At 38.4% G+C, this 27882-nt stretch overlaps 5 protein-coding genes across 18 annotated transcripts in view; 3 read left to right on the forward strand and 2 right to left on the reverse strand.

The window, feature by feature from the left end:
* Positions 1–153: 153 nt before the first annotated feature.
* On the forward strand, positions 154–2592 carry LOC116848719 (zinc finger protein 32-like). Of its 2 annotated transcripts, none has more exons than XM_032825114.1 (3): positions 154–305; positions 453–665; positions 743–2592. In XM_032825114.1, the coding sequence occupies exons 2-3, from the start codon at positions 453–455 to the stop codon at positions 1664–1666; spliced, it is 1137 nt and encodes a 378-aa protein (XP_032681005.1). In that variant the 5' UTR covers positions 154–305; the 3' UTR covers positions 1667–2592. The 2 variants fall into 2 exon arrangements, with proteins under 2 accessions (XP_032681005.1, XP_032681006.1); XM_032825115.1 differs by having other exon boundaries at positions 217–353.
* Positions 2217–4568, reverse strand: LOC116848720 (8-oxo-dGDP phosphatase NUDT18). 2 transcript variants are annotated; one of them, XM_032825117.1, is made up of 4 exons: positions 4419–4568; positions 3777–4311; positions 3584–3683; positions 2217–3365 (listed from the first exon to the last, which is right to left on the reverse strand). In XM_032825117.1, exons 1-4 carry the CDS (start codon positions 4519–4521, stop codon positions 3126–3128), a joined length of 978 nt encoding a protein of 325 aa, XP_032681008.1. In that variant the 5' UTR covers positions 4522–4568; the 3' UTR covers positions 2217–3125. The 2 variants fall into 2 exon arrangements, with proteins under 2 accessions (XP_032681008.1, XP_032681007.1); XM_032825116.1 differs by having other exon boundaries at positions 3584–3689.
* A 248-nt stretch (positions 4569–4816) lies between these two features.
* LOC116848717 (membrane-bound transcription factor site-2 protease) lies at positions 4817–7520 on the forward strand. 2 transcript variants are annotated; one of them, XM_032825109.1, is made up of 7 exons: positions 4817–4968; positions 5051–5297; positions 5556–5831; positions 6064–6414; positions 6503–6661; positions 6788–7045; positions 7143–7520. In XM_032825109.1, the coding sequence occupies exons 2-7, from the start codon at positions 5223–5225 to the stop codon at positions 7509–7511; spliced, it is 1488 nt and encodes a 495-aa protein (XP_032681000.1). In that variant the 5' UTR covers positions 4817–4968; positions 5051–5222; the 3' UTR covers positions 7512–7520. The 2 variants fall into 2 exon arrangements, with proteins under 2 accessions (XP_032681000.1, XP_032681001.1); XM_032825110.1 differs by lacking the exon at positions 4817–4968 and having other exon boundaries at positions 4994–5297.
* Positions 7521–7890: 370 nt separating this feature from the next.
* LOC116848721 (transcription initiation factor IIA subunit 2) lies at positions 7891–9006 on the reverse strand. Of its 2 annotated transcripts, XM_032825118.1 has the most exons (4): positions 8769–9003; positions 8552–8656; positions 8255–8384; positions 7891–8031 (listed from the first exon to the last, which is right to left on the reverse strand). In XM_032825118.1, the coding sequence occupies exons 1-4, from the start codon at positions 8838–8840 to the stop codon at positions 8000–8002; spliced, it is 339 nt and encodes a 112-aa protein (XP_032681009.1). In that variant the 5' UTR covers positions 8841–9003; the 3' UTR covers positions 7891–7999. The 2 variants fall into 2 exon arrangements, with proteins under 2 accessions (XP_032681009.1, XP_032681010.1); XM_032825119.1 differs by lacking the exon at positions 7891–8031 and having other exon boundaries at positions 8244–8384; positions 8769–9006.
* A 2028-nt stretch (positions 9007–11034) lies between these two features.
* The window catches only part of LOC116848712, a 336115-nt gene continuing 319267 nt past the window's right edge, over positions 11035–27882 (forward strand). For 4 of the 10 annotated variants that reach the window (XM_032825074.1, XM_032825082.1, XM_032825084.1 and 1 more), the window contains exon 1: positions 22972–23560. In XM_032825074.1, coding sequence (XP_032680965.1) covers positions 23511–23560 — 50 coding nt within the window. In that variant the 5' untranslated portion in view covers positions 22972–23510. Of the gene's footprint in view, positions 11403–11470; positions 12050–12169; positions 12276–21557; positions 21643–22965; positions 23561–27882 lie in introns of those variants that run through there. The other 6 variants (XR_004379004.1, XM_032825090.1, XM_032825091.1 and 3 more) reach the window with 4 other exon arrangements.

The raw sequence follows: 27882 nt of genomic DNA on the forward strand, positions 1-27882 counted from the left end.
CTGTGTAGGTGGCGTTCAGATGCTCGACAAAAATGACGTTGGAACAAAGAGATTGGAAATCCTTGTGAGCAATGGATACACAAGCAGTTTTCGATGGTGGCGTGTGGACGATTGCTCAGGCGTCCAGTAGCCATTTATAATAACAATTACACAAATAGTTTCGTAGTGTTATCTCGTGCAAAGTGCAATCTGCAAAGTGTCAATTATGACATTTTTCTCAGTGATTTTTGTCAACGTTGCGAGTATTTGCAATTGATACTTTCCCCTGGCTGAAGGCCCTTGTTAACAATTCTTTAAGTGAAAATGTTGGTATAAACATTATGTAAAATACTAACATGTTAAACAAATAATGTGTAATTATAAAAGCTTGAAAATTTTATTATGTGTCATATTAGTGCACTAATATAAATGTAAAAATTAGTGTTGTTTTCTGAACTTGTAAACATTTACAGATGTTTAGTCCTATACAGATAAAACATGAATGCACGGGTGTAGAGGATGTAAACGTGAGTAACAGAGTCAATACTTCAGACAATTCTGCATATCCTATTTTTATCAATCAAGATGTGGAATATAGGCGTCAGTTATCTCAATTTTGGGAACAAGCATTATCGGATGAGGTATCTGAAAAAAGTGAAGTTAATAATCAGCAGACTACGTTTCAGGTAGAAGTGAATATTTAAGGATCATTATGCAAGCATATGTTCTGTCTATCATATATAATTTTATATATCTATTGTAGGAAAGTGGAACCTTACCATATGCTAAGGACTATATACAAAATGGTATATTCTTTCAAGTTAATCAAGAGAATGGTAACAACCAAGTGCAGATTAACAATCAGTGCCAACAGAGCACAAATAATGCCATCATGGTACAGGAGAACAGACAGCCACAACTGCAGCAAGATTTACAGGATGTCAGAAGTATTAATCAGACATCAACAGCACAGTCATCAGCTGTGAAAAGCAACCGTCCTGGAAGACCGTCCAAGGGTTCCATTGAATCTGTTCCAGGCAAGAAATCAAAATGCCAATGTGAGATTTGCTTCAAAGAGTTTGGACACAAGAGCAATTTGTTCATACACATGAGAACTCACAATGGTGAAAGGCCCTACAAATGTACTCAATGTGACAAGTGTTTTACACACAGTGGCAACTTGGCTATCCACATGAGAACACATTCCGGTGAGCGACCATATGGCTGTCAGATATGTGGGAAGATGTTTAGTCACAGTGGTAATCTCTCGACTCACTTAAGGACTCACTCTGGTGTGAAACCCTATAAATGCAATGTGTGTGACAAAGAGTTTAGGCATAGCGGCAATTTGTCAATACACGAGAGGATACATTCCGGCATTAAGCCATTTCAATGTAAAATCTGTGGCAAGGAGTTCTATCACAGTGGAAATTTGACAACTCACATGAAGAAACATCCCGCAAATGCAAAAACGACGGACTGTGAAAGCGAGCAAAACCGTATATTACATACCAATACGGATGCTAACGACCCTGCTTCTACAAATTATTTAAATAATGTTCCGTTAACGCTCGACGACGACGACATTGAATCTATGCATAATACTAATGTGGTTCCTATAAAGAATGAAAGTACAGATCCTATGTTGAGTAGTACTATGGGATTATTAACACCTACTTCCAGTTGAAGCAGCATTATCCAATTGAAGGTCATTATTAGAGATTAAGAGATTATTCAGAGAATACTGAGTCCTAGCATTTCTCCGCTCAGTATTACAACCGCTGACGAGCAATTTTTATTACTGGCAGATAGAAAATTGTTTTCATTTCCATTTGGCAAATATATGCTTCAGCTACTTGGTGTTCCTGAGTCTCAAATATGTAATGCTATTGTATAGCAAAGTGAGGGATTTTTTAACGAATTTTATGTAGATTTATCTATTATTTCAATGGAACATGATTCTGATCTGTGATTTTTTTTTAATTTTTGAGTTATTAAGATAGGATCTGACGCGACAGGGATGTTTCAAGGAATTGTTCAGCATTTATTTATATAAAAATTTTACACACACACACACACACATATATATATATATATATATATATATATATATATATATATATATATATATATATATTTCTCGCGATTATTCGTGTTCATACAAAAAAAACTTTATAATTAATAATATCAAACTTAAACTTCTTTTGAGTTAAATAAGTCAATTATTACAGTTATAATATCTTGATCGTATAAAACATAAATAATGAAAATGAGCGATATCCATTTGGATTTTGAGATCCTATGTGCAATTTTATGTATAAAATAAATTGATGACAATGGAAAAATTGCTCGTTAAAATTTTTGTTATCGCTATTTTTTATATTTATTTCTAATTGTTATAGAATCTATTTCATTAAACTATTTACTCTCGGTTTTTTATATTGTTCGTATAGCAGATATTGATTGAGTGATATAGTTTGCAAGTGAGATAGAAGTTAAAAACTATGTAACTTTCGTATGCTTATATTGGTTGAATATAAAATTCTATCCTATTTAACATTTCCGAATAATTTTTGTGTAGCAATGTTTAATAATAAATTTTTAAACAAACTAGATTTGGCATTCGTGATTTCCTTTTGTTACAATTATGTACAATTTCAAAAATTACATTACATTTTACTTTATATTATATATATTTATCTATCAAATTTGAAATTAGATATAATATCTAAATCTTAGTCATCTTTTTAGACATATCCAGTTTAAATCATGAATACTTCAAAGTTTAACAATTTATACATATAATATTAATGATTGCACAATCTTTTCCTCACTCGGAATGTATTATAATACTTTTAAGGTGAGAAGCTTGATCCCATGTTACTATCATTGTAAAATTAATAGTTTAGCTGTCTACAATAATTATTACTTTGTATTTATTTATATAGATAAAAATATGGAATGTTATCTGTTATGTATTAATATCTGTTATAAAGTCATTGGTTTAGACTAGGGTAACTATGATGTTAATGTGATAAACATTGTCTTAGTAAAAGATTCTTGCAAAGATTCTTTGAACCTTCTACTGTTGCTGGTTACTTTCACGGAACAAATGTGTTATTGCTTGATAAAACGTTCGCGTACGATTAACGTACGACTTTTAACGGCACAGTCATGTTTCGCGGCAGACGAGCTTCAAGAGCTTCCGCCACGTTCTCAGAAAGTTCATGCCAAATGTACTTTCCGATTATAGGCACATCTTCTAAAGGCAATTTGAAGGATACCAATAATGTTAAGCAAAGACCGTCTCCTCCTTGTCCGCCGCTAAATTCTACGGACAACAAGCCGTGCGGCTTATGTTGCGCTACGTCGTCCCCGAATATTTCCTGAAAGAATGTAATAGAGATATATGAATACATATTTATAGGATTCCCTTTGAGAAAATAAATTAATAATTTTCCTAAACTTTTATGTGATAGAATTAGATTCTTTTGAGATTTGCACAGAAATCATTTTTATTGCAAGGTACACAAAATATATATTATTATTTGACATATAAATTATATGTGAATGTTGTAAAGCAATACTTTCCTAATATACTCACTGTCATAAAGCTATGCAAAGTAGACAATAAACTACGATTTGGATTGATTTCACAGACTGGCAGATCATATTGTTCTGTATCAGAAAGAAGCACATGCAACCTGTTCCTATTAACAATATTTGTTTACTTATTTATTACCTTATTCACTATTTAGCTAGGCTTTATTTTTAAAGATTGATTGTATATAACTTACGTTGCTCTTTTCTTAGATGTGACTGTTAATCTCAGCAATAGTTTTGCATGAGATTTGATCACAGGCATCAATTGAGGATGTTGAGGAACAGTCTTATTCAAAACATAACTCTTGCCTCTGTCCAACAGATAGATGATATCATTAGATCTTAATGGCAAGTCATTTATATTTCGTACCCAGCATGCCTGCAGAGATTCCTCGTTTGCTTGATCAGGTGTTTTTAAAGTACCACCAATTATGTCTCCAGTAAACACAAAGCGAAACCATGTACCATTAGCACATTCTACCAGTATTAAAGTTGTTGGTGCCAGCACTAGTCCTGTCTCTTCCAGGACTTCTCTCTTTACTGCACTGAACAGGTCTTCATTTTGTTCTACTCTGCCAGCTGGTAAATACCACTTTCCACTGCAAGAAGCTTTAGCCTCTTGCATCATCAACATTTCACCCTGGTCATTTATGACAACAGCGGCAACGATATACGTCACCGTTTTCAGGCAAATAGGAATGTGTGATGTCAGTTGACCTGATTTTGCACCTGAAATGTATATTAGCTTAAATCTCTCTCTTTTTCAGAAAGGAAAAGTTTTGGAGCTTAGTGAGAACATTACGACAGTAATTGTTATACAAAAACATTTAACATACCTACTGTGTCACTCGCAAGAACATGTACATTACATGTATCATCCGTTTCTAACACCTGTCCGGCGAGTAACGATTGAACTTGATTTTCTATGAAATCTGACATGTTATACACAAATAAAAACGGTATAATGCGTTATCTACACGTGTGACACGTAATTAAAATATTCATTAAACGTGTGAACCAACAAACGTTAAGATCTTTACACGATCGACTGACAAACAATGTGAAAGTGACAGCAATTAATATGTAAACGTGCGAAAAAATATGTAAATTGAGATGTGCGGTTTTAGTTGCGTCTTTACTACCGATGCATGTGTTGCACCATAAAATTCCCTACGTCATCTTTATTTTCTCGCGAAATATTATTTTTAAAAAGATATTTTGCGTTTAAGAAGCATAAAAATGATAATTGTCTTCTTTTCAGACATAAAACGAGCAATAACGAACACTTATTAAATTCGGAATATATTTTGGTTAAATTGGCATTACTGCAGTTGTTCGCCATCGACGCTGTCAGCAAATTTTATTTGCAAGATTTGACTAAAAATAGTAAGGTTGAAATTATATACAAATGCCTGATAATGTAATGTTGAAAGTGTTATCATTGGAAATTTATTGCTTATTATCGTAGGAATCGGTATAAATTCTGAAAAACGGATTAAGGGAGAGGATAATTCTCAAATATTATTCTCTACTTAGGAGACCGCTCGAGAGCATCAACGACTGGATGTGACTTTTAATTATTCGACAGAACAAACACAGTGTAGTAATGAGAGAGAAATCTAAATAAAAATAAACTGAAAATGGATGCTTTAAGTGTGCTGATTGTGATAGCTCTGATACATTGTTCACTATTTTTTTTTGATACACTTTTTAAGGTAAATCATCTTCCTGTGATGTTTCTATCATAATTTTTTAGAAAAAATAGATAAAGATTAATATAAATTATTGATTACAAAGAATAATATTTATAATATAAAGTGCGTTTTTCTAAGTTTTAAAAGCATTATTCTGTGTTATTAATATTAAAGTTTTCTGTCATGAAATTCTATACATTTTTTGTTTTTTATTTGACTATGATAAATTTATTGTGGTTAGGAACATAAGAAAGATAATCTTACAATTAATTTTTTCAGTCCTGTTCACATTTACCATATTTCTATTTTCTGAAGAACACTGGCTTGGAAATCCAGATATTGAGAGTGAAATGGTTTACAACTGCTTTCAATCGCAAAATAATTAAATGGGGAATGGACCGTTCTAGATTTTGGGCTGCTTGGTTTAATGCTGGTGCCATAATAAGTATTGTGTTATTACCAATTGCTGTTGTCATTATCTTAAAGATGACATTTAATATGTGGCTGGCTGGATCTTCAAGCGATACTAGTTCAGGAGCTATATTAGAGCCTATGGTATATTTTAAAATATTCACATAATTATAAGGAATTTTATTTTTATTTTATTATGATATATTAAAGCATATATATATATATATATATATATATATATATATATATATATATATATATATATATATATAATATAATCTTTAATAGTGTGCCTAATTATTAATTTATATAGTTTAATCATTGATTTTTAATCTTTCACATGTACATTTAACTTTTATAATTATATATATTTCAGTTACCAGGAGTGGATATTCCGTTTAATGAACTTGGCTATTATGTAGCAACATTAGCAATATGCAGTATAGTTCATGAATTAGGACATGCTCTTGCTGCAGCAAGAGAAGACGTGCAGTTATTTGGTTTAGGGATTTTGATCTTCTTCACCATTCCAATAGCTTATGTACATATAAGCAATGAACAACTGGTTGCATTGCCTCTAAAAAATCAATTCCGTGTGACATGCGCAGGAATTTGGCATAATATTGTTCTTGCTACAGTAGCTGCAGCGATTCTTGTGTTTTCTACATGGTTATGGGCGCCACTCTATAGTCTTGGTTATGGGGTTTACGTGAAGACTATTTTACCAGTGAGTATTATCAAGATTGTTAACAATATATTTTGTATAAATATATCATTCAAATGAATTTACTTTTTTGATAATGTTCAATATGTAGAATTCACCTGTATTGGGACCGACTGGTCTCCTGGAACACGATGTGATATACAAGTTAAACAGTTGTCCTGTAAAAAATAGCCAAGACTGGTATGATTGTATATTGCATTCAATACAACATTCAACTCCTGGTTATTGCGTTAGGCAATCATTTATTCAGGTAATATTTTTGGAAGATACTTAATTTCTATTGTTTATGTTATTTTTTATAAGCTATATTAATATTCTACAATTTATAATGCAAACTTCTGCAACTTCAATCTTAGTTTTGGTGTCATTATTTTAGGATTTCGACGAATCGGTGCCAGCTAAGCAAAAAACAAATGGAGTCGTGAACTGTTGCACAGCCGATAGTGAAACGAGTGGCAGTCTGTGTTTTGAATATATTGAAGGGCCACAAGCTGCTCCTCTTCATCTACCTCCGCATTCTTGCCTTCCAGCAAGGGTAATGATTAATCAGTCGCAAAATTTTTGTCAAACTAGTCACGAATGTTTATCTCAAGATACTCATTGTATGAAACCTTCTTTAGACAATGTGACAAAGGTAAGTACAAATTAGAGATGCCAGATATTTGTACCTAGACTTTCATAATCATTATCAAGGAATAGATATAATTTATTTCTAACTTTTTATATTACAGATTATACAAATAAAAAGGAAGGTAGGTAAGGATGTGTTATTCTTTGGTCATCCAGCAGACATTTATAGAACTGTCGATGTATCAGATTGGGTACCAAAGTACTCTTTTCTTCATCCCAAATTACCCGAATCGTTATCATTATTTTGCCAATATATTACAGTATTTTCAGCAGGGCTGGCGATCATTAACGTTGTACCTTGCTTCTTTTTAGATGGACAGTACATTATAAATATACTTGTACTTTATTTATTAAATTCCAGGCCATATAATAAAAATATTAGAGAAGCCACTGTACTTACAATAACAACTATAGGTACATTGCTGCTTATAGTAAACTTAATGTATTTACTTTCAAATAAAATATTGTAAGTAATCTTATAATACTCTTTCATTTTTTTCACCTTCAACTACCATAGGTGTGAAATTCTTACAACTGTATCTCTCTTATGTAACAGTTTATTGTTCATTTTAAATACTAATTCTGATGATTTACTTTTAATAACATGTACATTTTTTGTGATGTTAATTAAAATATTTTGATATTTAATTTTTATAGTATCATTACATAAAAAAAATATTTAGGTACTAAAGATATAAATTTTTCAATGCAAGCTTAAAAAAATTGTATAATATTCTCTAAAATCTGATGTATTTATTTGTGATATGTATATGCATTTGATATATATTACTATAACTGTCAAATAAAAACGATACTAACATTTATAGGGAAGTAATGAAAAATTTATACTTATTTTCATATTTATATTTTATTAACATTATGTTATTATGAACTGTTTATTATGAAAATTTCCCGTTATCCTGTCCAAGATATAAATAAGATCTTATTTTAAGATTTGTTATCGTTTTGTTGCTCCTTCAACATCCAGTGCTAAAAGAAAAGAACATTATAATTTACAAATTAAAAGAAATAAGTAAATATAAGCAATTGTAGATAAATTGTTATATAAAGAATTAAAATCTTATGAAAAAAGTATTTATCATTCTTATGAAAATTATTCATAGTGGACATGTTGAAATAAATGTATTAATTGATTATAGACTTCAAATTATTTAATATATCATAGGTCATATTTGGTAGAATCAATACTCACTTTTGCCATCACAAGCAACAATTTTTACTTTGTCTACTATTGCAACCTCTTGAACTTCACGGAATTCAACATCATTTAGCATAAATGTCCATACATTATCACAAAATCTATATGTATTCAACTTGCCAGCCTAAAATAATAATAGATTAATGCTGTTGTTTTTAGGTCATAATAAAGCTAACTGAAGATGTTCTATGCTGAACTAATTGGATTTGTATTATACATATGTTGTACTGCCATATGGCACCTATTGGCACAATACATTGGTGTTAATAAAACATTCTTAAAATGATTTACCTTAAACGTAAGCCTCGATTTAACTCTTGTTGCAAGAGCCTGATTAATAACTTTGTCAAACTGCAATAATACTTTTATTGCAAGCTGTGGTGTTATTTGTCCATACTGTAACATAAAATATGTTATTTTATTTACTTAATGTAAATAAATTTTTTTTACGCTGTATAGACTCTTGAATCTAACCTCTTACACATTGTTATTACAATTATGCACTTACCTGTATTAATTCATCCAGACTTTCTTGCAGCGTATTTCCCAAAGTCGTATTTCTATATAATTGGTACGACATGTTGAGAAAATATATCGCATATATTGTTGCAACTTTAAAGCTATAGAGACGATTTATACATAACAATAACGTTCGCTCGTGTGCATCCGCGTGCTACTTTTAACGCACACGTACACGCGTCAGCTTCTCAAGCTTCAATGCATCGATGTTTTACAAAACCATACGTTTAAAGAGAAAGGTTGAGAAAGGACAATAATATTTATTTGTGATTGGTGTACAGATGGCATCCAATGGCATCACAAAATTGTAGGATAATCTAAAAGTAGCCAATAGCTGCGTTCAGCAGAGAAAACTGCTTTGCAACTGTTGCAAAATTCGTGAATCTGATTGGTACATGCTTTTAAATTCAACCAAATTAAGAGCATACTCCAATCAGATTCACGAATTGTATATAGTTGCAAAGCAGCTTTCTCTGCTGAACGCAGCCAATGGCCGCGTTCAGTAGAACAAGTGATCAGTAAGCGCTCAGGGAGCTCTTGTATATGATTTGGCATATTTTTTTAGATCTCCAACTATACTCCAATCAGATGCAAGAGCTCACTGAGCGCTTACTGATCACTTGTTCTACTGAACGCTGCCAATGATAATGTTGGACAAACGAAACTAGTGTCACTATGGTTGCGTTCTTTTATTTACAACAGATGTAGCTGAATTAGAGATGCCCGATTCTGAATCAATTCGATTCTTTCCCCAAAAATAGGCTTATTCGTGTTGTTGCACTTTTCATATTTAAAACCAGACAAAAGTATATTGGAATGTTTGGAAGAAGCAAAAGCAAGATAACTAACTCGATTGTTTCTTCTAAGCGTCTGATTAGACGTCCATCTCTTTTTAAAAGTATGAAACATGCAAGCAGCACGAACAACTCTTTTTTCCTAAATTTGTTATGGAAAGAATCGAATCGATTAAAAATTGGGCATTTTTAAGCTGAATGCATCTCGTGGATGCATCAAGATTGCACTCTTTAAGGTTATTAGCTAGTGACAGTACTAGTGTACTGTCCCTAGAAAATAAATTTTTAAGCGCGTAACCAATAAATTGCGACATTTAGTATTTCTGTTGGAATTTCTAAAAGAATAAAAAGATGTGATTGGTTACGCAGTTACGCGTAATGCAAAAATATATGCCATGGGACTCCACTCTAATTTTACAACGAATAAAATGGGACGATTTGATTGGTTCGCGAAGGACGACGCCACGCGTGATGCGTTAAGTGGGAACGCACCCTAATGCTCGTTTTTACCAACTTTTGTCAACTTAACCGGTTGGTTATTTCAATGGAATTGATCAATCGCACTTCTTTTTGTCAGAATTAACAAGTGCCATTGGTTAATTCTGTTAGAATAACCAGCCAATTAAGTTAACCAAAGTTGATAGAAATGGGCATAAGGGCCGATTGTTCCAACTTTTTGGTACGTAAACTGATAGTTAAATCATGTGTCTGGCTTTGTTTTTTGAAAAAGATATAGAATATACTAGAAATATTGCGTTTTGATTGGTATATTTTTAATATGTTACTAGATCTCATTAGATCCAGCATGAAAACAAAGGGCTACTACCCACAGGGCTGCGTTCAGATTTCCCACCCGGATGTATTCTATTACTAGAAGTGCTATAATATATGTAACATATATTATAGTGTTTCTAGTAATAGAGTGCACCCGGGTAGGGAATCTGAACGCAGTCCAGGACGCGGAATAGCTTGCCGCACAGCAAGAACTGACGCGATAGCCAATAAACTTCTAGGTTTTATAGAAAAATAGTTTGTTGATTGGCTATCACGTCGCTTCTTGCCGCATCTTGTGGGCAGGAGAGCCAAAATACCGTGTGCCGCTAGTATTTGTGCAAGGAAATTTCTGAATGACCCTTTCTTTCTTCTATTATCTTTAGTAATATAAGTGTGTAAGTAAAGAAGTATGTAATAAAGAAGATTATTATATAAAAATCTTGTCACTTTGCTCATTGTAATAACAAAACCTATACTTGGTAACCGTTTTTCAGCAAGGTACACCGAATTACACCAGCCATTTTATTGGCTACAGATTATCTTCTAAGATAACATGTAGCTAATAAAATAGTTTTGCGCAACACAATGTTGCTTATTGGGAAACGACCCATAGTAACAATAATTTGAGAACTCTTTACATGAACGCACTGCATCTAGCTATTTGTAGTTCATGTCTATTGATCAAAGAATCAAAACTAATTTTCCGTTAACAATTAAAATTTAATATTAAATTAATAATTTATATAATACTATATAACTGTATGGAGTGTGAAAGTGAGAACTAATGAAACCGATGAGGCGTAATTGAACGAACTCGTAGCCGCTGTAACCTGCTGAATGTTTGATCGCGCCACTTACAGACTGTACATACGGCAGGTAACTGTAACATCTACCTGGTCAAATCGGTGTTATCCCAGGAACACGTGAAAAACGCGCGTGGTACATTCTTGGAGCCTTCGATACAGTTTCTTTTATCTGTCATTTGTCAAAGCCCGACATACTCATATTGAGGTTATATCATATATATTCGCATACTCTACCTACGAATATCGAAGGTTGGTTCTTTATAATTGCACTTTCTGTACTTTATTGCGATTTTATCTCTTTCCACTTTCTCTATCAGATTTCAGGCAGATGTCTATTGCACGCGTTAAGTACGAACACAAAGTGTAAAGTGATGCGGCAAGAAAATACAGATCCCAAATATCGCGTTCGTTTACAAAATGTGCGTGTTGCGTGCTAGCAAATGTCAATATATATAACGTATATAAATAGTGTGTGTCTGATGTTCGCTATATTTTACGTGACAACTACAGAAATTCTGTAAACAAATCCATAAGAAGCGCAGAGTTCCGTCGCCGGTAACGATATCTCGCGTGGCGCTAGCGGCACTGCGATTCTCGAAAGTTTCGCCGCCACTTGTGATTTAAATTCGCCGCACTTCGCACAGTTGAAAAACTCTCGCAACACGGTCGGCACGCTCCGTTCACGCGCAGTGTTATCTCGCAGTTTACGTTCCATCCCACGTTGTTTCCGCGTTAATCTCGCATTATTGTGCTTCGCGTTTGAGGATCGTGTGCCGGAATGCAAAATACGCCGTCCCGTGTGCAGCGACGCTGTTTAATTCGTCGACGATCGCCGGCGGCAATTTGACGCCGTTTACCCGCCATTACTCTCTTCTTCCCACATATCGATTCCCACGGTAAGTACGCTAATAGCAAGTTTTTCAAATTCTATCTAGCAAATTCTATCAAATGCGGCAATCATCACCAATATTTCTCGACTTGTTTTTTTATCTACAAGAGCTATGTGCTTCTTTCAGTGAACTAGTACGTGATATAAGTATGTGATTCGTCGTGGAATATTTAAGTCAAATTGGGATCGCAAAATCATTGACGAAATGGCGGCCGAGCATTGCAGCGAGTTTAGTGAGTAAAGTAGATGTAGTATTTTCAATGATATAGCGAAATGAGCCGTTCTGATCAATGTTGCATAATCTTTCTGTCTTTTTCTCTCTCGCACTTTGCGAGTTCTTATATTCGAGGCAATTCCGGGTTAACGCAATGAGAGAGAAACAGAAAGTCATATTCATAGCGGGAATCAAAGACGAGAGGGAGGGAAGCATGATTTCAATGGGGTAATTGAAACGCAATAACGTTTGTCATGTTTCTACGATCCGTTTGGTTTCTTTCAATACTACTTTAAGAAGACGATTACGACCAACCCGATTTACGTGCCGATAGAGGGTGGACAGGGATTACTTCTCGAAGTCGTTCCAATTCTTTTCTTGCTCTTTGAAAACTCTTCTCTTGCAATGGTCGAGCTTATACTCGTACATTGAAAAAAAATGGCTAACATCACCAAAAATAATTGTTATTTTCGGCGCCAACTGTATCTTCTTTTTATAATCAAAAAGTAGAGTAAGCGAACCTATTTCGGAACAGCATCTATTTCGAAACACTTTAATTTTTTTCCTGTATTAGCCGTCAAATAATATCAAATTTTCATATTAGTAACAAAAAACATGTTCTTTATTACTAACATGAAAATTTGATATTATTTGACGGCTAATATAGGAAAAAAATTAAAGTGTTTCGAAATAGGTTCGCTTACTTTAAAAGTAGCAATATTCATATTAATTTATTACCACAACACTACAGTAACATTTATTATAAAAATAGTTCTCCTGATTATAATTTTTTTCTATGTGATTACAATGATAAATTTTAATGATTTTTTCAATGCAATTGAAACTTTAACAATTTTCTAAATTTATTAGTGGTTTTATCAAAATTTTATAAGGTTTTATTAGTATTAATTTCGCGTCACATACTGTTATAATAAATAAGATAAAGGAAGGAATTGGGATAATTCGATCACATGTGAGAGAAATTGTACGTGTGATCGCGTTTGCTGTGCTTTAATTGAGACACTTGATTTTTCGATGGGCAATGAAAGAGCGGCACAGATGCGTGTAAAAAAAATTGCTTTTCATTTCATGTCGTTTTGTCGACTTGTCAGCAAGTTTAAAGACGCAGCATCGATATTGGGTTTGGACTCGAAATTCGCACTTATGCGACGCTAGTACTTGCTTTTGCGACGGCGCGTTATGTTGGTGAACGACCCAAGTAAGGTGAACGACCACGAGAAAGTGGGCGGGACGACTACGCTTATCTAAGCCGGGAGGAGGGGGATGTGACGAAGACCGGGCCGCTTTCACTTACAGCACGAGGTGACTTACCATTAGTCGTACGCCGCATTCCATTCACGTGTCGCGTCGCGCATATTTGCAGTGATTACGCTGACCGATCTAAATCGCGGATCGATACAATCGTCAATAACTCCACTTGTAGACGTCGTAGCGACTTGAAACAAGAACCATTGGAAAGGGAAAATTGCCGTGATTCCAATGAACGTGAAATCGTCCTGTAAAATAAGGATCAAGCAGCGTAACCATGTAAGTGCAAAATATTATCGGTTTTTGTGCTTGCGTTAATCCAGGTTAAAAGCTAATGGAAAATTTCGCATTAATCCAGGTTAAAAGCTAATGAAAAATCGGTTTAGATTTCTATAATCTGAAGCGTCACTTTCATGATTTTGACGGATATAAAAAACATTTTAAGAGAAAAGCAAGATGATAGTAATGGGAACTTTTAGTTTAGCTAGTTTTGATTTTTTAGTGTAGTGCCAAAATTAATAAATCTAGTTACGGCAACAATGATAACTGTCTTTATTTCAATGATGCATCTTAGTTGCCACAGCTATATTTTAGCTACTACGGCTAATCCTTTTTTTACATGTGTATAAAGTGGTTCTGAGAGCATTTTATTATTCACGTTGAATAATGTATATGCTGCACAGAAACCATGTAAAATTCGATATTTTCTGGGAACAATTTCATTTTATATTGATTAAAACGACTCGTTTCTCTAACAATGATTTATTTTATCGCATGTGTCATCTTCGATAATTTTACACTTTTGTATATCAAAATTGAATATCCATCGTTATATACAGAGTGAGTCATATAATATTTGATTCTAAAATGCTTCTGTGTTGTTTTTTATTTTAGAGAAAAATGTGTAAGGAATAAATTGTGTGGTTGGAATTTTGTGTGTTAACCACGATATTTACTCCTTTTAATCCAACCGCACAATTTATTCCTTATATATTTTCCTTTAATATAAAAAGCAATAGAGATATTTTATAATCTAATGTTAGGTGACTCACCCTGCATATTCTTTTCTTTTTAATAATACAAGTTATGTACAGTTTTTAATATCATTTAGGTTATTAAATATTCCAGCAAATTTAATAACAATTTATCATAGTATGCTAAATGATGTATTATTTTATCACAAATATTATATACACCACAAAAAAATAATAGATACATTTCCTAGTATAAAACACCATCCATACCACTAAACATACCGGCAGACAAAAATGTTTCAGACAAAAGTTATATGGATCGATGGGGGACATAAAAAGGTATCATTAGTTTGACTTTGCGTGGCCCCGCTAAGGTCAGGTCGAGGTTAATTTTGCTTTTTTAAATAGAAACATACATTTTTTTATTACGGAATTTTATTCCACGTAAAGAAACAAACAACTTTTGTTTGAAAACATTTTTTATCCGACTTTTATTTTCTAAAATATTTACGGGAATTTCTACAAAATTATTGGTTTCAATAATTTTTTACTTGAATTCTATTAACTTTATCGAAAAAAAGCGAGAGATAAGAATTGTTTGTTTTCTTTTTGTAGAGTTCTGAGAATTTTTACAAAATTTTTAATTTTTAATTTTTAATTTTTAATTTTTAATTTTTAATTTATTAGTACTTCAAGAAAATGCAAGGAAATGCAGTACTAAAAAGTTAATCAAAAATTCTGAAAAAAATCTCAGAGCTCTATGAGAAGAAAATAGACAATTTTTATCTCTTGCTATTTTTCGGTAAAGTTAATAGAGTTCGAGTAAAAAAATTATTGGAACCAATAATTTTATAGATATTTGCGTAAATATCTTAGAAAATAAAGGTTGGATAAAAAATGTTTTCAAACACAAGTTATTTACTTCTTTACGTAAAATAAAATTCCATGATAAATAATGTATGTTTCTATTTAAAAAAGCAAAGTTGATCTCGACCTGACCTTGGCGGGGCCACACAAGATCAAACCAATGGTACCTTCTTATGTCTTCCATAGATCCATATAACTTTTGTCTGAAACATTTTTGTCTGCCAGTTTTAGTTTTCAAAATATTCGGCTGGATAAATTAAAATGGCCCACCCTGCATATATATATATATATATATATATATATATATATATATATATATATATGTTTTATAGCTGTGTTATAGCTGATACAATCGAGAGATAAAATTATAACGAAAAGTTTTACAGTACGTCGTATAGAAAAATTTAATTGAATTTAATTGCGCAATATCGCGGGTAATTTTTAGCACGAACATTGATGTAATTTTGCGTTGAGCTCGTAGCACGATCGCTATTTTCTTTTTGTAAATTCGCACGAGTGGTACGGAACGTGAAAAAGGCACAAGGGGAGGGGGGTAGCAGGTAGAAGCGTTATAACTATCCGTCCGGTTCAGATGCTCGAGTAATTGTCGGCCCAAAGTTTAGCTCGCATGCGAAACTTTTCTCGGTAAACCGAAGGAGGTGCACAAAGCTCTCGAGCCGGAAATGAATAAGCAGCTCCCATGAACTTAGCGCACGAAAGTGTATCTGTCTTCTCGCGTACCAGGTGTTTCGTCAGATTTATTAGCATCAATCGCGTTTTTTAATCATCTTGCAATTTAGAATACGTGATGTTTTCTCACTTAAATAGATGTAGTCATTTCTGGACATACGCACACACACATACACATTAGACAATAACACTCTCTAAAGTACAATCAATACATTGAACTAACACTCTCTAAAGTACAATCAATGTATTTTTCACTAAAATGCTATTAGTAGTTCAGTCATAAGTATAGCACTGCAATCAGTAAAATCTCGCTGAAAGGATTAGTTGATTGTAACGATTGTTTCTATTATCGATACAGTTTGCAAACATAGATAATGTTATTGCACGAAAATCGCATGGAAGTCGGTAATTCCATCGTCATAAACGCAAAAAGTTAGATTTGGCACAGCGTGTAACGAATTTGTAGTGTGCACACATTTTACAGATTGAAATTTTATTTGTACTGATCAACATTAAGATAATATGAGATGAGCAGTAAAGTCGGAGTGTTTCTATTGAAAATCAGTAAATATTCATTGATTATCGTTAAAGATGATTCTTTTACTACTTTAATTAGAAACATTTTTACTGATCCGCTTTGAAAGAATATATAATCTATTTTTTATCCCATTAATGGCAAAATCTTTGACGATTCTAAAGGCGATTGATGGGATTATTACGTACTTTATCTACGGTTTCATGGATGGTAAATACAACGTGTTCTCTAACAATTTCTTTATATTGAAATGTTCTTAAAATTCGAGTTTTGTGTTGATTTAAATTTTATTGACAGCGAATACATTGATGCCGATGCGAACGAATCGTTTCGAATTCGGGCAGATCAGAGTGTCAATTAATTCGACGCGGGCTAACAGCGACGAGTAACTAAAGTTGTTCAAAAGAGATCCGGCTGAACGAGGCGGAACGAAAGTGATGAGAAATGAGAATTGTCAAAAGAGACTCGGCTACACGGGGGCGACAGAAGGGAGGCGAACGGTACGACGAGTTTTCGTGAAGGGAGGGTTACAGTTTCGTGAGTTTCTTCGCGGCGGAAAGAAAGTGAGACAAAGTTCGAAACGACGTCGCTCGTGTAGAATCCGAAGGTGCTGGCGTTATCGCAGAACGAAAATAAGAAGCTAAGAGGGAGCGGGATAAAAAGATTTTCGTAGCGGGGAGGGTGAAGTTGTGGAGGACGCGAGGTAGCGGAGAGGGTGAAGTTGTGGAGGACGCGAGGTAGCGAGGACGACTATAGCACGCCGGAAGGTCCCGTTTGTGAAGAAGGACGCGAAAAGAGGGTGACTTTTCGAGCGGTGGCGCGAGCGAGACAGTTGCATCGATCGGATTCTGCACGACGTGCGGGGATGCAATGAAAGGCATCTTTAAGAGCAGTATAGCGGGGTCTATAATGGGGGAACGGGGTGGATGTGGACGTCGGCGAGAGACGACGCAAGAACTGTGGGAGGGGGTGGAGGGGTGCGCTCGCGGGGTGGAAACGCGTCCGCGCGACTATTTATGTAGCTCGCCTTCCAGAAACTTTGCGAGAACAATTTATTACGGATATACGTGCCATTTGGAGAGTCAGAACTTTATTATGACACCGAGAACTTTATCTACGACCGGGGAGAACCGGCTCGCCTTTCCTCGTCGATGATAGCGGATTGCGGCGGTTAGACCGGATGTAGCCCGGAGGAAATCGAAACGGAAGCTCTCTTAATAGATTCCGCAAATAATATGACAAAGGTCTACGCGTCGCGTCGCAAATTTTCATTTGACGAAACATACTCGGTAAAACGCAAAAATACGGGTGAAGCTAAATTGTAAAATAAAAATCCGAGAGCTTATTTTTTCCCAATAGGTAAACGAGACAGTATATTTTTTTTCAATAATTAATTGGTAGTTTTAATGAACTGTCTGTATTTTACGACGAAAATTAATATCCTTTTTTTACATACAATTGATATTTATTGATATTTATTGATCGATATAAAAAAGATTAAAGATAAAATTTTTTATTACTATTCATTTAAAAAATACTCTGGCCAAATCAATAGATTTCGAAATCAAAATAGTAGCAAAAGGAAAAGATTAATTACAGCAATTATAATTAGGAAAGTACCTTTGATTTTACCGTATATTTTTTAAATCTCACTCGGTCTTTGTAGGAAAGTTTTCCTCTCATTGTTTACAAAACCAATTCTGGCGTGTTGTCACTATTCACATAGAGTTTCCAGTAGAATGGGGCAATAGGTCAATGCTTTTAGAAGTTAGAGCTGATCTATCAACTTAGTGATTCGATTAGGCGATAGCATGACGTTGGGACAGGTCGGGACAGACTGCCAAGCTTGGTTGGTAATCGGATAAGTGGAGTGCAATTCGCGTATACATTAGCACGAATAGACAACACAAAACTTTACTACAACAGTAATAAGAATTTCGGTTGTTAATGCTGTGCAAACAATAGTCGTTTACAATTCAAAATTACGCTGGTACAGAGCGGTCCTTCGCCGTAATTTGAATGATCGTTTTCATTTCTCGCGCAATAACTCAGACAAAGGATCGTTATCGTCGATGACTAAGACAAGCGCGTGAATCGGGAGGATTGCGGTGTGATAGGGGAAATGACAAAATCCACTTGTTACGTTGTCGTCTCGCTTGGAGCCCGCGACCATTTCTGCGATGTAACTGTATCAGGGGGGAAAAGAGCAGGCTGACAGGTGGGTAAGCAGGAAGGAAGGGAGGAAGGAGGTGAAGGGGAAAATAGATATGAGAAGGAGAATGAGAGATTTCCGAGTGGCGAAAGGAATAAGTAAAACAGTGATTGAGAAAGAGCGAGTGGGCGAGAGCAAAAATGTGCAGAGTGTATACTTATATCGATCGAGTGTAGACTTACATTGCCCACGTGTGCTTTGTAAAATTGTGTTTTCCTGAGTGAATTCTCCTCGTCTTTTCCCCATCAAGATTGAACACTGCTCTTCTTTGTAATTGCTAAATTTTCAACATTAAATATCGTGGCAACTCTTATTGTCGAGTTTTTCATTTAAAGAAGATTTCTCACAATCTTAGATCGAATGAAATGTTATTATTTACACGCTTTGTTGCATTTATTTGCACTTTGACGTAACAAAGATCTGTGTAACATCGATCTTTTACAACTCCGGAGCTGGTGGATTTTGAAGCCACTGCCATTCTTCTTAATTCGAGTCTATTGTTTAAATAGTTCCGCGTTAGGTCCCGGACACCCTGTGTAGGGGGAACGACGGTAAGCGTCGGCCGTTGCCAGGGCAATGAATCGCAGATTGACGCAGGCGTCGCGACGTCCGGCCGCGCGCTTGCTTACCCCCGTTTCCACCCTCCCTAGCGAAGCGTGCCACTGCTTAAAGCGTGCACCTCGCCCGATCCACCCCCTCCTTTCCGCGACACGGGCGGTTAAGCTCGCGAAGTTTGCCGCATTATGATTTATACGAGAAAATTCCGTCGGAGGTGTCGACTTTGCGGGCTCGACAGCCCTTTCAATTGATTTTAGAATTGCTATCCAATTACATCTCGTGTTTTGATTTCGTCACCGATGAATATGTATGAAGCCGGCCTCGCGTAATCCGAGATATTTCCCGAGTAACGCCCGAGAGATCAGTGCGAATGCTTGACAATGGTGTCGCGTCTCATCGCGAAGTCGCGTCCGTTTCTAATTAGCGGTAACTTTATCCACTCTCCTTTGACGCAGCTCGTGCTTTATCTGCTAACTTTACAAACGAAAAGCGGGCTCCATCGTCGGAGATGCGAAATCGATTGGCCAGACGGTTCTGAATGTTACACGCGGCTGCAGGCTACTTCGGAATGTTACTCCGGCGTATAAAGTTTTCACGTAACTATCGCGGTCGATATCAGTTTGGATTAATTTATTTGGCGAAAGTTCCCAAGTTACATAACGCTTATAAAGTCTAATCGGATGTTGGAAAGTCTCGAAAGTCGATACTTAGAAGCCGGCGCTTAAGAACTGCGCGAAATCGAAGTTGATTCCAATATTCCCGGCTGCATAAATCTGAAATCGCGAATCTGCGCGTTGTTTAAGTCGATCTGTTCAAACTTAAAGTTTAAACTATAAGTGAGTTCGGATGTTGTAAGTAGAAGCGAACACGTTACTTGATTACGTGCAAATTGCACATGGTCACGTGGTTACATAAGAACGTAAATCAATTCTTGATTTGTATATCAGATGTGCAAGATAAAGATAGAGATTTTGAGATAAAAGATTCAAGAGATATTCCGCGTATGTATAAAAAAATTCAATCCACAATACGATACGTTAGATAAAAGCGTGAGCAAAATGTTTCGCTTATACGGAAACGTTCGTAGAATATAGTCGAGATTTAGATAACACATGAAATAACTCAGAGTAATCTTGGAAAGTATTTGAAACTTCGGGCGATTATCTGTCGTACGTATTTCGCGGAGCGCTTTAAGGTTAAATCTACAACGTATCCGGAGTCCATTAGAATCGGAGCGTGCCAACTCCGAGTTGTATACTTGTTAGTTATCGGACTGCGACGCGAGCGTGTCGCGCTACTTCGAAGTTTGCCCCGCGACTCGCGAGCCGCGAGTCGCGCACTTTAGTACGTAGCGCGCATCCCCAGGGTAAGAAGCGAACGAGCGAGTGAGGGTGCGAGCGTGAGAAAGGGAGGAAGTGAGGCTGACGAGAGGGTGGAAGGAGCCGCGCGCGCGGGATATATACAGCGTATGTCGCGGTAGCGTCGTCGTCGTCGTCGTCGTCGTCGTCGTCGGTGGCGGCGGCGACGGCTCGGGGTGGCTCGGAGCGGCATTGGGTTGGGATTGGGGTGGAAAAAGTTGGGTGAAACTTGAAGGAGAAGCGGAGAAGGAACCACGCAGGATATGTACGAAGGATAGGGTGGCATGCCGCGCGGGTGAAGGGGAGAATCGGAATGAAAGGAGGGAAAGGACGAGGAAAGGGGATCTGAAAAGAAGAGGGAGGTTCGGCGGAGACGCGCCGTGGGCAACACATCGTCGGGGTTGCTACTGGTAAACGTGGAAGCGCCGAAGGTGATCGCGGCGGGGTTGATAGTGGTAGTAGACGACGACGTTGTCGATGTCGGTGTTGGTGTTGCTGTTGATGGTGGTGGAAGAAGTTGACGATGGTGGTGGTGGTGACGGCGATAGTAGTGGTGCCGGTGTTGGAGCGGTAATGGTAGAGCGGCGTGTGTCTCGACGCGCCGGGAAAGTTTCGTCGAGAAACGCGGCGTGCGGAGTGTGAGACCGCGCGGCGAGCGAGAAAGAGGGCCAGGGAGAAAGTTGGGGGTGAGTCGCGCGGAAGGAAGGAGGAAGGGCGGTAGTGAGGAGGAGGTGGCGGAGCGGGATAGAGTTTGGAGCGAGAGTCCGGAGGACGGTAACGCGGTGCGGAGGCAAGGTTTTCGTCTCCAGTTCCCGCTAAGCGGCCGACAGGTTTGGAACGGGCGCGCGGGTGGCTACGGCGGCGGCACGCTCGCGGACACGCGGGCTTAGCGTGTCGCCTGTCTTTCATATAGATACATAGGGGTACATAGCGTGCGCGTTAGTGGCAATAGTCGCGCTAAAAGGGCGACAACACACGTGGGCACGCGCTACCGTGCTTCGCGCGGTGACTTCTCTGATAGCGCGGGATGAAGTAACGCGGGGTTCACGCGTGCTACCGCGGCGGTCGAGTTCACGCGTGGCACTACGGCCGCGGAGGGTTGCGAGCGAGCGAGCGGAGCGAGGTCGACGAGCGCGCGGCCACCCTCCACCGACGCGTCCGCGTCTCCTCTCTTCCTTCTTTGGCGCGTCCTCCTCCTCTTCCTCCTCCTCTTCTTCTTCCTTCTCCATCTTCTCCGGCTCCTACTCTCGCTGCTTCGCCTCTCTCTTCCTCGTGTTCTCTACCCCTAGTGAGATATTGATTTCCCTTAGCTGACTCCCACGAGGGCAGGCGGCAGGCAACCAGGTACGGCTACCGTGCCGCGAGTAGACAGCTTCCGACGACCAGAAAGAAACCATCGTATGCACTCGAGAGCGAGTTGGTCTATGTTGAGTGTACGGAGCGTTTCGTCCTTCTTCGTTTTCATCGGCGTGACGAAACTCGCGTGACTTTGCTCCGCTCGATTCACTTCGCGAGCACTTTTCCAAACATCCGCCACGTGCTTCGTGCGCTCGCGCTACCGTCTCTCTCAAGATTCCCATTTGAATTCTTAATGGCAGGGAAATAAGTTGAAAGCGCTTGTCGCTTTGAGTGAATCTCACGGATAGAATTGAAGTTTTTTAATTATCTTAGAATGCGTCTTACGTAATGGATGGATTAGGCGTTAGCAGTTTGACAAGTACGGTCTTCAATTTATTGACAATCAAATGCACGACAAACGTGTCAGATATATGAAGCAGGCGTTAGAGTCGGACAATTGTTATCAGTCGTTGTACGCCTCGACGCGCTTTCCGAAAGATTGTTTTCAAAAAAAAACGTCGTTTCGGCACAAACACTTTCACAATCAGCAAGAGGGCTGCGTTTAATATTCAGTCTGCTGCTCACCCGACAATATTAGTTTCTCCCTAACTACCCCCGCCGCTTGGCGAGTAAACGCTCTCGCGTAGCTGTTGTTTGATAATCTGTAGGTGTTTCGACAAAGTTTCGCGAAGTACGCGGCCATGTTGGTGCCTGCGCATTGCCGACGCCGACGAATTCGCGAGTGACATGAAACTTTTTTATTTACCACGCTCGTACTTACACACAAAGACAGACAAAGGGTGGGTTGAGAGGGTGGCTTGGCGGTGCAGAGGGAAACCGTTTCCCCTACTCGCGAAGTCTACCTACCCCGTATGTATTCGCCAACTCCCACCCTTCCTCCGCCGCCTGCCGCTTTCCAGCAAAGTTTTCCGGAGATCCTGGAAACTGCGAGAAACGATGAGGGTGAAGAGGGGTCTCGCGCGCCTGTCGGAGGGGAGAAGCGACGATTGCTCGCCACCCCCGTGCGTTCTTGCTCGGGCATCCCCTTTTCAGCGGATTCTAACCTAGTAACGAGTTTGCTCTGTCGGTAACGCCAGGACGCGTGCCAGCGATAAACGTGTCGCGTGCTGCGCTGACAGAAGGGATGAGTAAAGTGGAGCGCGACGCGAGATACGGTTGTCGGGAAGACGACTTGTTGTAATCGCGCGAATCTCGTCAAAGTTCCAAGATGTGCGGGACGTGATAACGTGTAAATCGTGGCGCGGGTAGTTCGGTGCATCGCGAGCTTTAATCAAGACGCTCGAGATATGAATTATTCGTTTCAGTTAGAAGCGACGCTTAAATTACTGGGCGACGCGGATAGGTCTAGCGGACCTACATGTGTGCACAGCACATATGTACACATATATATATGTATACATATTGAACGTTGTGTAGTTCGCTGCTCAAGTTGATGGTTGTCTTCTCGTGTCACGTGTATCTTCCTGTCAACAATTGCCCGAGGTAATGCGAGAGTTGAAAGGTATCTTGCATGTTCAGATTGTGACTGTCATCTCCCGACGTACTACATAGATTCTTCATTAGTTCGATACGCACGCTTTTTGTTAGAACGTTCCTTTTTTCTCTTCTTATCACCGCCAAAGTCGAGGAAACTTTGCCTCTGTCGTTTTTCCACCTCCGGTTCCCACGAGAATTCTCCGTTTTTATCATGTTGAAATGCACGATTGATTAACTAAAAGGCTACTCGAACGCTCGATGGAAGTCGAGCAAGTACTGGATTTATGCCGGCGCAAGCCAGGTCAGCTGATCGCTCGCTGGCTCGACCGACTATATAACGTTGCTTGTTGTGAGAGTATCAACGCTTTTGATTATCGGGATTCCGTGCGCGCAGACTCAATGCGACATTAATCCTCTGCGAGGGAACCCCTTTCACTACGAACTTACCAATACTAACCCGTCGCACGTTCGAAAGTTTCGCTCGCGTCGAAAACTTTTGCGCCTCTCCGCTGGCCGGGCGAGTTCTATCGGAAGCTGGAAGAACTCTAATCCACACCGCACGGGCAATTGCAGATTTGATGAAGAAAAGCAAAATTAGAAATGCTCGCGAATCGCGTGGAATCGACTATCAATTCGTATAAGTATTTAAAAGATCCATATCATTCAAATTTTAATAATACAGAATCGCGATTTTTTTGTTTTGAATGAATTTGCAGCATAGTTTTTATATTATTATTGGCCTTGCACTAGTTCAATGCTAGTTTAGTCAAGAAGCTGTCTCTCCAATGTTTCTATTTCTTTCTCTTTTCCAATCTGCACTTGCAAATAATTACCAAGAGCAAATGTCGGTTAGCATGTAGCTGTAACTGCCGTAGCAAAGATAGCAGAAGCATGCGACGTAACGTCATGTAAACTCGAAGGGCTTGAAAGTTATTCTTCCGGCCCGGCTCGGCCGCTGTATAACACGCGCGACGATCCTATCTATTCTATTTCACCTGCTCGGTCCGGTTGACACGTCGCGCTCGTGCTCGGGACGTCTATTTCATTCCCGCGGGACGAGAGGGGACCGCGCTCTTTGCCCTGTGCGTGCACATACGAGAGACGTGCGTCATAAACAATAATCCCGGTCGCGTTTAGCAGCACACACGTGACGCGGCCCGACGCACGGCGAAACAGGAGAGGTACTAATTAAGCCGCTATCGTTCCGGCTTCCGTGCGGTGTAATTCCGCGTTGTTGGCATTGTGCTACGAATTCCGCCAAGTGGCTGTTGGCCGGGCGCTTTTGGAGTCCCTCGGAGCGTGGTCCGAGGCCTTTCAACCCCGATTCCACGCGCGTGCGTCTCGTCGTCGTCATCGTCGTCGGTGACGTCGTCGTCGACGTCGTTGTTAACGTTCGCGTCGGCACCACCGTAATCCTGGCAGTTTCCTGTTATCCCAGCTCGCCGGGTCTCAGGAGAGCACAAGTCGCAAGTTAATTTCGTGCCGTTTCGCGCCTTTTTACGCGCACCGGCGTATTGTCTCGGCCTCCGGGCTTTGTACATTCCGTTGCGATCCCTTCGCCCTCTCCGTATGATGTAAGTGTACATCCATTATAAGACGTACAATAGTGCGCCGCGGAAAGGAAACTCGTTAATTGCATGTAAAACCGTAGTATTTTCTATTTTCGTTGAAAGCTTGAGAAATAACTGGCGCACGTAGCTTCTTACCGCGGCAATGCAAATGTCAGCGGTGGCTCGTTGAAGACGCAAATGTGAAAAGAAGCTGTCTCTCTGTCGTATATTGACGCCCCGTAAAGGGAGTTTGTTTATCAGCGAGTAAATAGCTCCAATTCGCGCGTGTATTTATCGACTCGGACATCGTCTTTGTCTGTGTATATATCGTGCAAAACCGTTCAGTACACGAGACGAGATCTTTGTGTCCGTTGGTGTTGTTGCCTCTAAGCTTTCCTTTTGATTTAATTGCAATTTGAGTAATTGCCTCTCGAACGCTTGCTTCTAGCTTTCTTCCTATACTCTATACACAGAGAGAATATTATATAGTTTTTTTTCATATAAATTCTTTCCAATTTTGCTATGTAATGCAGGAAAATAGACAGTAAGATCTATCTTCTTAAGGAACGTATTAAATTTTGCTCGAAACATAGTAAATTTTTCAATAGCACATTTCAATTCCAAAATATAAATGATACATATGAAATGATAGTTAATTGCTGTGGAATGTCGATCTGTTCCTCGGTTGCAAATTTATACAGTATTTTATTTTTATACAGTATTTTATTTTATACAGTATTTTATTTTTATTATACAATTTTATTCGTGTATATTTCCTTTTTAATATAATTGAAATTCAGATAATTGCCTCTCGAACGTTTGTCTCTCTAGCTTTCTTTCTATACTCCGAGAAAATATTGTAGTCTATTTTCGTATAAATTTTCTTCAATTTTATTACGTTTCTAGTAGTGCAGGAATAGAATGTCAGTAAAGCCTTCTTTTTTTGAAATTCAGATATCCATTAATATTTAAATGTGGTAGCATTTTATTTGGAAACAAAATAAATATTATTAAGGCTCTCTATAGGTAACACCTAAATTTTTACAGGAATAAAGCCATTAAGAGCTGATGCTGGATGTTTTGTGCAAATGTCTATGATGGGGAATAATGTTTGTAGTGTCAAACGCATGTGTTGCAATGATTTTTCGGTCTTTACAATATACGCGATGAATCAATCTTTTACTTACAGACCGACCCTAAATCCTCTAATATTTTTCTATAATTATTAAAATTAGAGTTTTTAATAATTATAATAATTATAGAAAAATATTAGGGAATTTAGGGTCGGTTTGTAAGTGGAAGATTGATTCATCGCGTACGTTGTAAAGACTAAAAAATCATTTTGGCGCGTGCGTTTGATATCACAAATATTATTATCCTCCCCATCATAGACACTTGCACAAAACATCCAGCATCGGCTCTTAATGACCTTATTCCTGTTTTATTTGGAAAGATACGTATAATACACGAGTGACAGGAGTCAGTATTTTGCGGCGAGAAACCGACTTTTTACTTTATTACGATGTAAATTTTGGTCTATTAAAAGCAGCAACGACGATTGAACCAACAAGTAACATTTTATTACCGTGAGAGTTATTCTAGGTACAAGTCACATTTCTCTTTTTACTCCATTTTGATTCAATATATAATAATGCGCTCTAATGGGAGACGATAAGAGAAGTGCAAACTTGATGAGACAAGAATAGAATTTAAATCTATATGTCGTATTCTTACTTCGTAGCTGCTTTTTTGAGATCCGAATTCATAAATGTCCAAACGGCGATTACGCCGCAATTATTGGCAATGACGTGTGATACGCTTTCGAACAATTCTGTAATCCAATACAGTGGATAAATTTGGGCGATAAAATCGACTCGGGAGCTAGACAGAGCGGTGTCGAAGTTTTTTTTTTACGGAGAATGAGCTTGATCTTCATAATTCAGCCGAAATCTTACGTCGCGAATACGTTTGCAAAGGAGTCGCAGGGATGACGACAGATACTCGGTGACGAAAGTTGGAATCACGTCGTTGAATCGACACGTTTCTTTATGAGCTCAGTCAACCGACGGTCCCGCTTTTACGGTTGCCATTTCTTTCCCGCTAACCTTACCTTCTGTATCCGATGAATGTCGTTCAGAAGTTCTGGAACTTCACCAATCTCCCATGCGGTACACTTCGCCGTTGCGGACAGGGTGCATGAATCTGTCATACTTATCCGCGCGTCCCGCGGACAGTTTCTCTATTTTCTTCCAGCGACGGATCGCTCTATTTTCGCGGGGGAATGCGCGTCCACGCGCGCCCGTTAATCACGCGACGCGTCTTCGTTCGCGGCGAATTTTGGCAAAAATGCCAAAGTGGAAATTCTGGGTCATTAAAGTCTTTGTTTGCCGGAAGAACTGACGTTCCGGAATGAGTGATGGCGACGATATCTCAAGCTTCGGTATCCGGCTGGTGGCCCGCCGTCCTGCTGACTCTCAGCGAAAAGACTCGAGATCGTCGAGAAGTTGCGGATGCCGGGGACAGACGAATGGGAAGTAACGGGGAGCCAATCGTGCGGCTATAATAGCCACGCAAAACTAGTCGGGGAAGTATTGGCGCGGGGCATCGCGGATGCCCGATCGGACGAGACACTCGCTTGATTCGCGTCTACATAGTCGAAAGATACGCGGATAAAAAATAAAATAGAGAGAGAGAGGGAGAGGGAGAGGGAGAGGGAGGGGGAGAGAGAGAGAGAGAGAGAGAGAGAGAGAGAGAGAGAGAGAGAGAGAGAGAGAGAGA

The sequence above is a fragment of the Odontomachus brunneus genome, unplaced genomic scaffold (assembly GCF_010583005.1).
Source record: "Odontomachus brunneus isolate Ranch 3 - 2012 unplaced genomic scaffold, Obru_v1 Obru_scaffold_098, whole genome shotgun sequence".
In the NCBI taxonomy this organism is placed as follows: Eukaryota; Metazoa; Arthropoda; class Insecta; order Hymenoptera; family Formicidae; genus Odontomachus; species Odontomachus brunneus.

Excerpts from the sequence above, each read along its gene's own strand:
- LOC116848719 (XM_032825114.1), top strand. The coding sequence starts at position 453 with ATGTTTAGTCCTATACAGATAAAACATGAATGCACGGGTGTAGAGGAT. Across the intron at positions 666-742 it reads ATCAGCAGACTACGTTTCAG|GAAAGTGGAACCTTACCATA; the intron begins GTAGAAGTGAAT and ends TATCTATTGTAG.
- LOC116848720 (XM_032825116.1), bottom strand. The coding sequence starts at position 4,521 with ATGTCAGATTTCATAGAAAATCAAGTTCAATCGTTACTCGCCGGACAG. Across the intron at positions 3,690-3,776 it reads ACATCTAAGAAAAGAGCAAC|GAACAGGTTGCATGTGCTTC; the intron begins GTAAGTTATATA and ends TATTGTTAATAG. Across the intron at positions 3,366-3,583 it reads CTTTGCATAGCTTTATGACA|GAAATATTCGGGGACGACGT; the intron begins GTGAGTATATTA and ends ACATTCTTTCAG.
- LOC116848717 (XM_032825109.1), top strand. The coding sequence starts at position 5,223 with ATGGATGCTTTAAGTGTGCTGATTGTGATAGCTCTGATACATTGTTCA. Across the intron at positions 5,832-6,063 it reads GAGCTATATTAGAGCCTATG|TTACCAGGAGTGGATATTCC; the intron begins GTATATTTTAAA and ends TATATATTTCAG. Across the intron at positions 6,415-6,502 it reads ACGTGAAGACTATTTTACCA|AATTCACCTGTATTGGGACC; the intron begins GTGAGTATTATC and ends TTCAATATGTAG.
- LOC116848721 (XM_032825118.1), bottom strand. The coding sequence starts at position 8,840 with ATGTCGTACCAATTATATAGAAATACGACTTTGGGAAATACGCTGCAA. Across the intron at positions 8,385-8,551 it reads AATCGAGGCTTACGTTTAAG|GCTGGCAAGTTGAATACATA; the intron begins GTAAATCATTTT and ends TTATTATTTTAG. Across the intron at positions 8,032-8,254 it reads TGTTGCTTGTGATGGCAAAA|CACTGGATGTTGAAGGAGCA; the intron begins GTGAGTATTGAT and ends CTTTTCTTTTAG.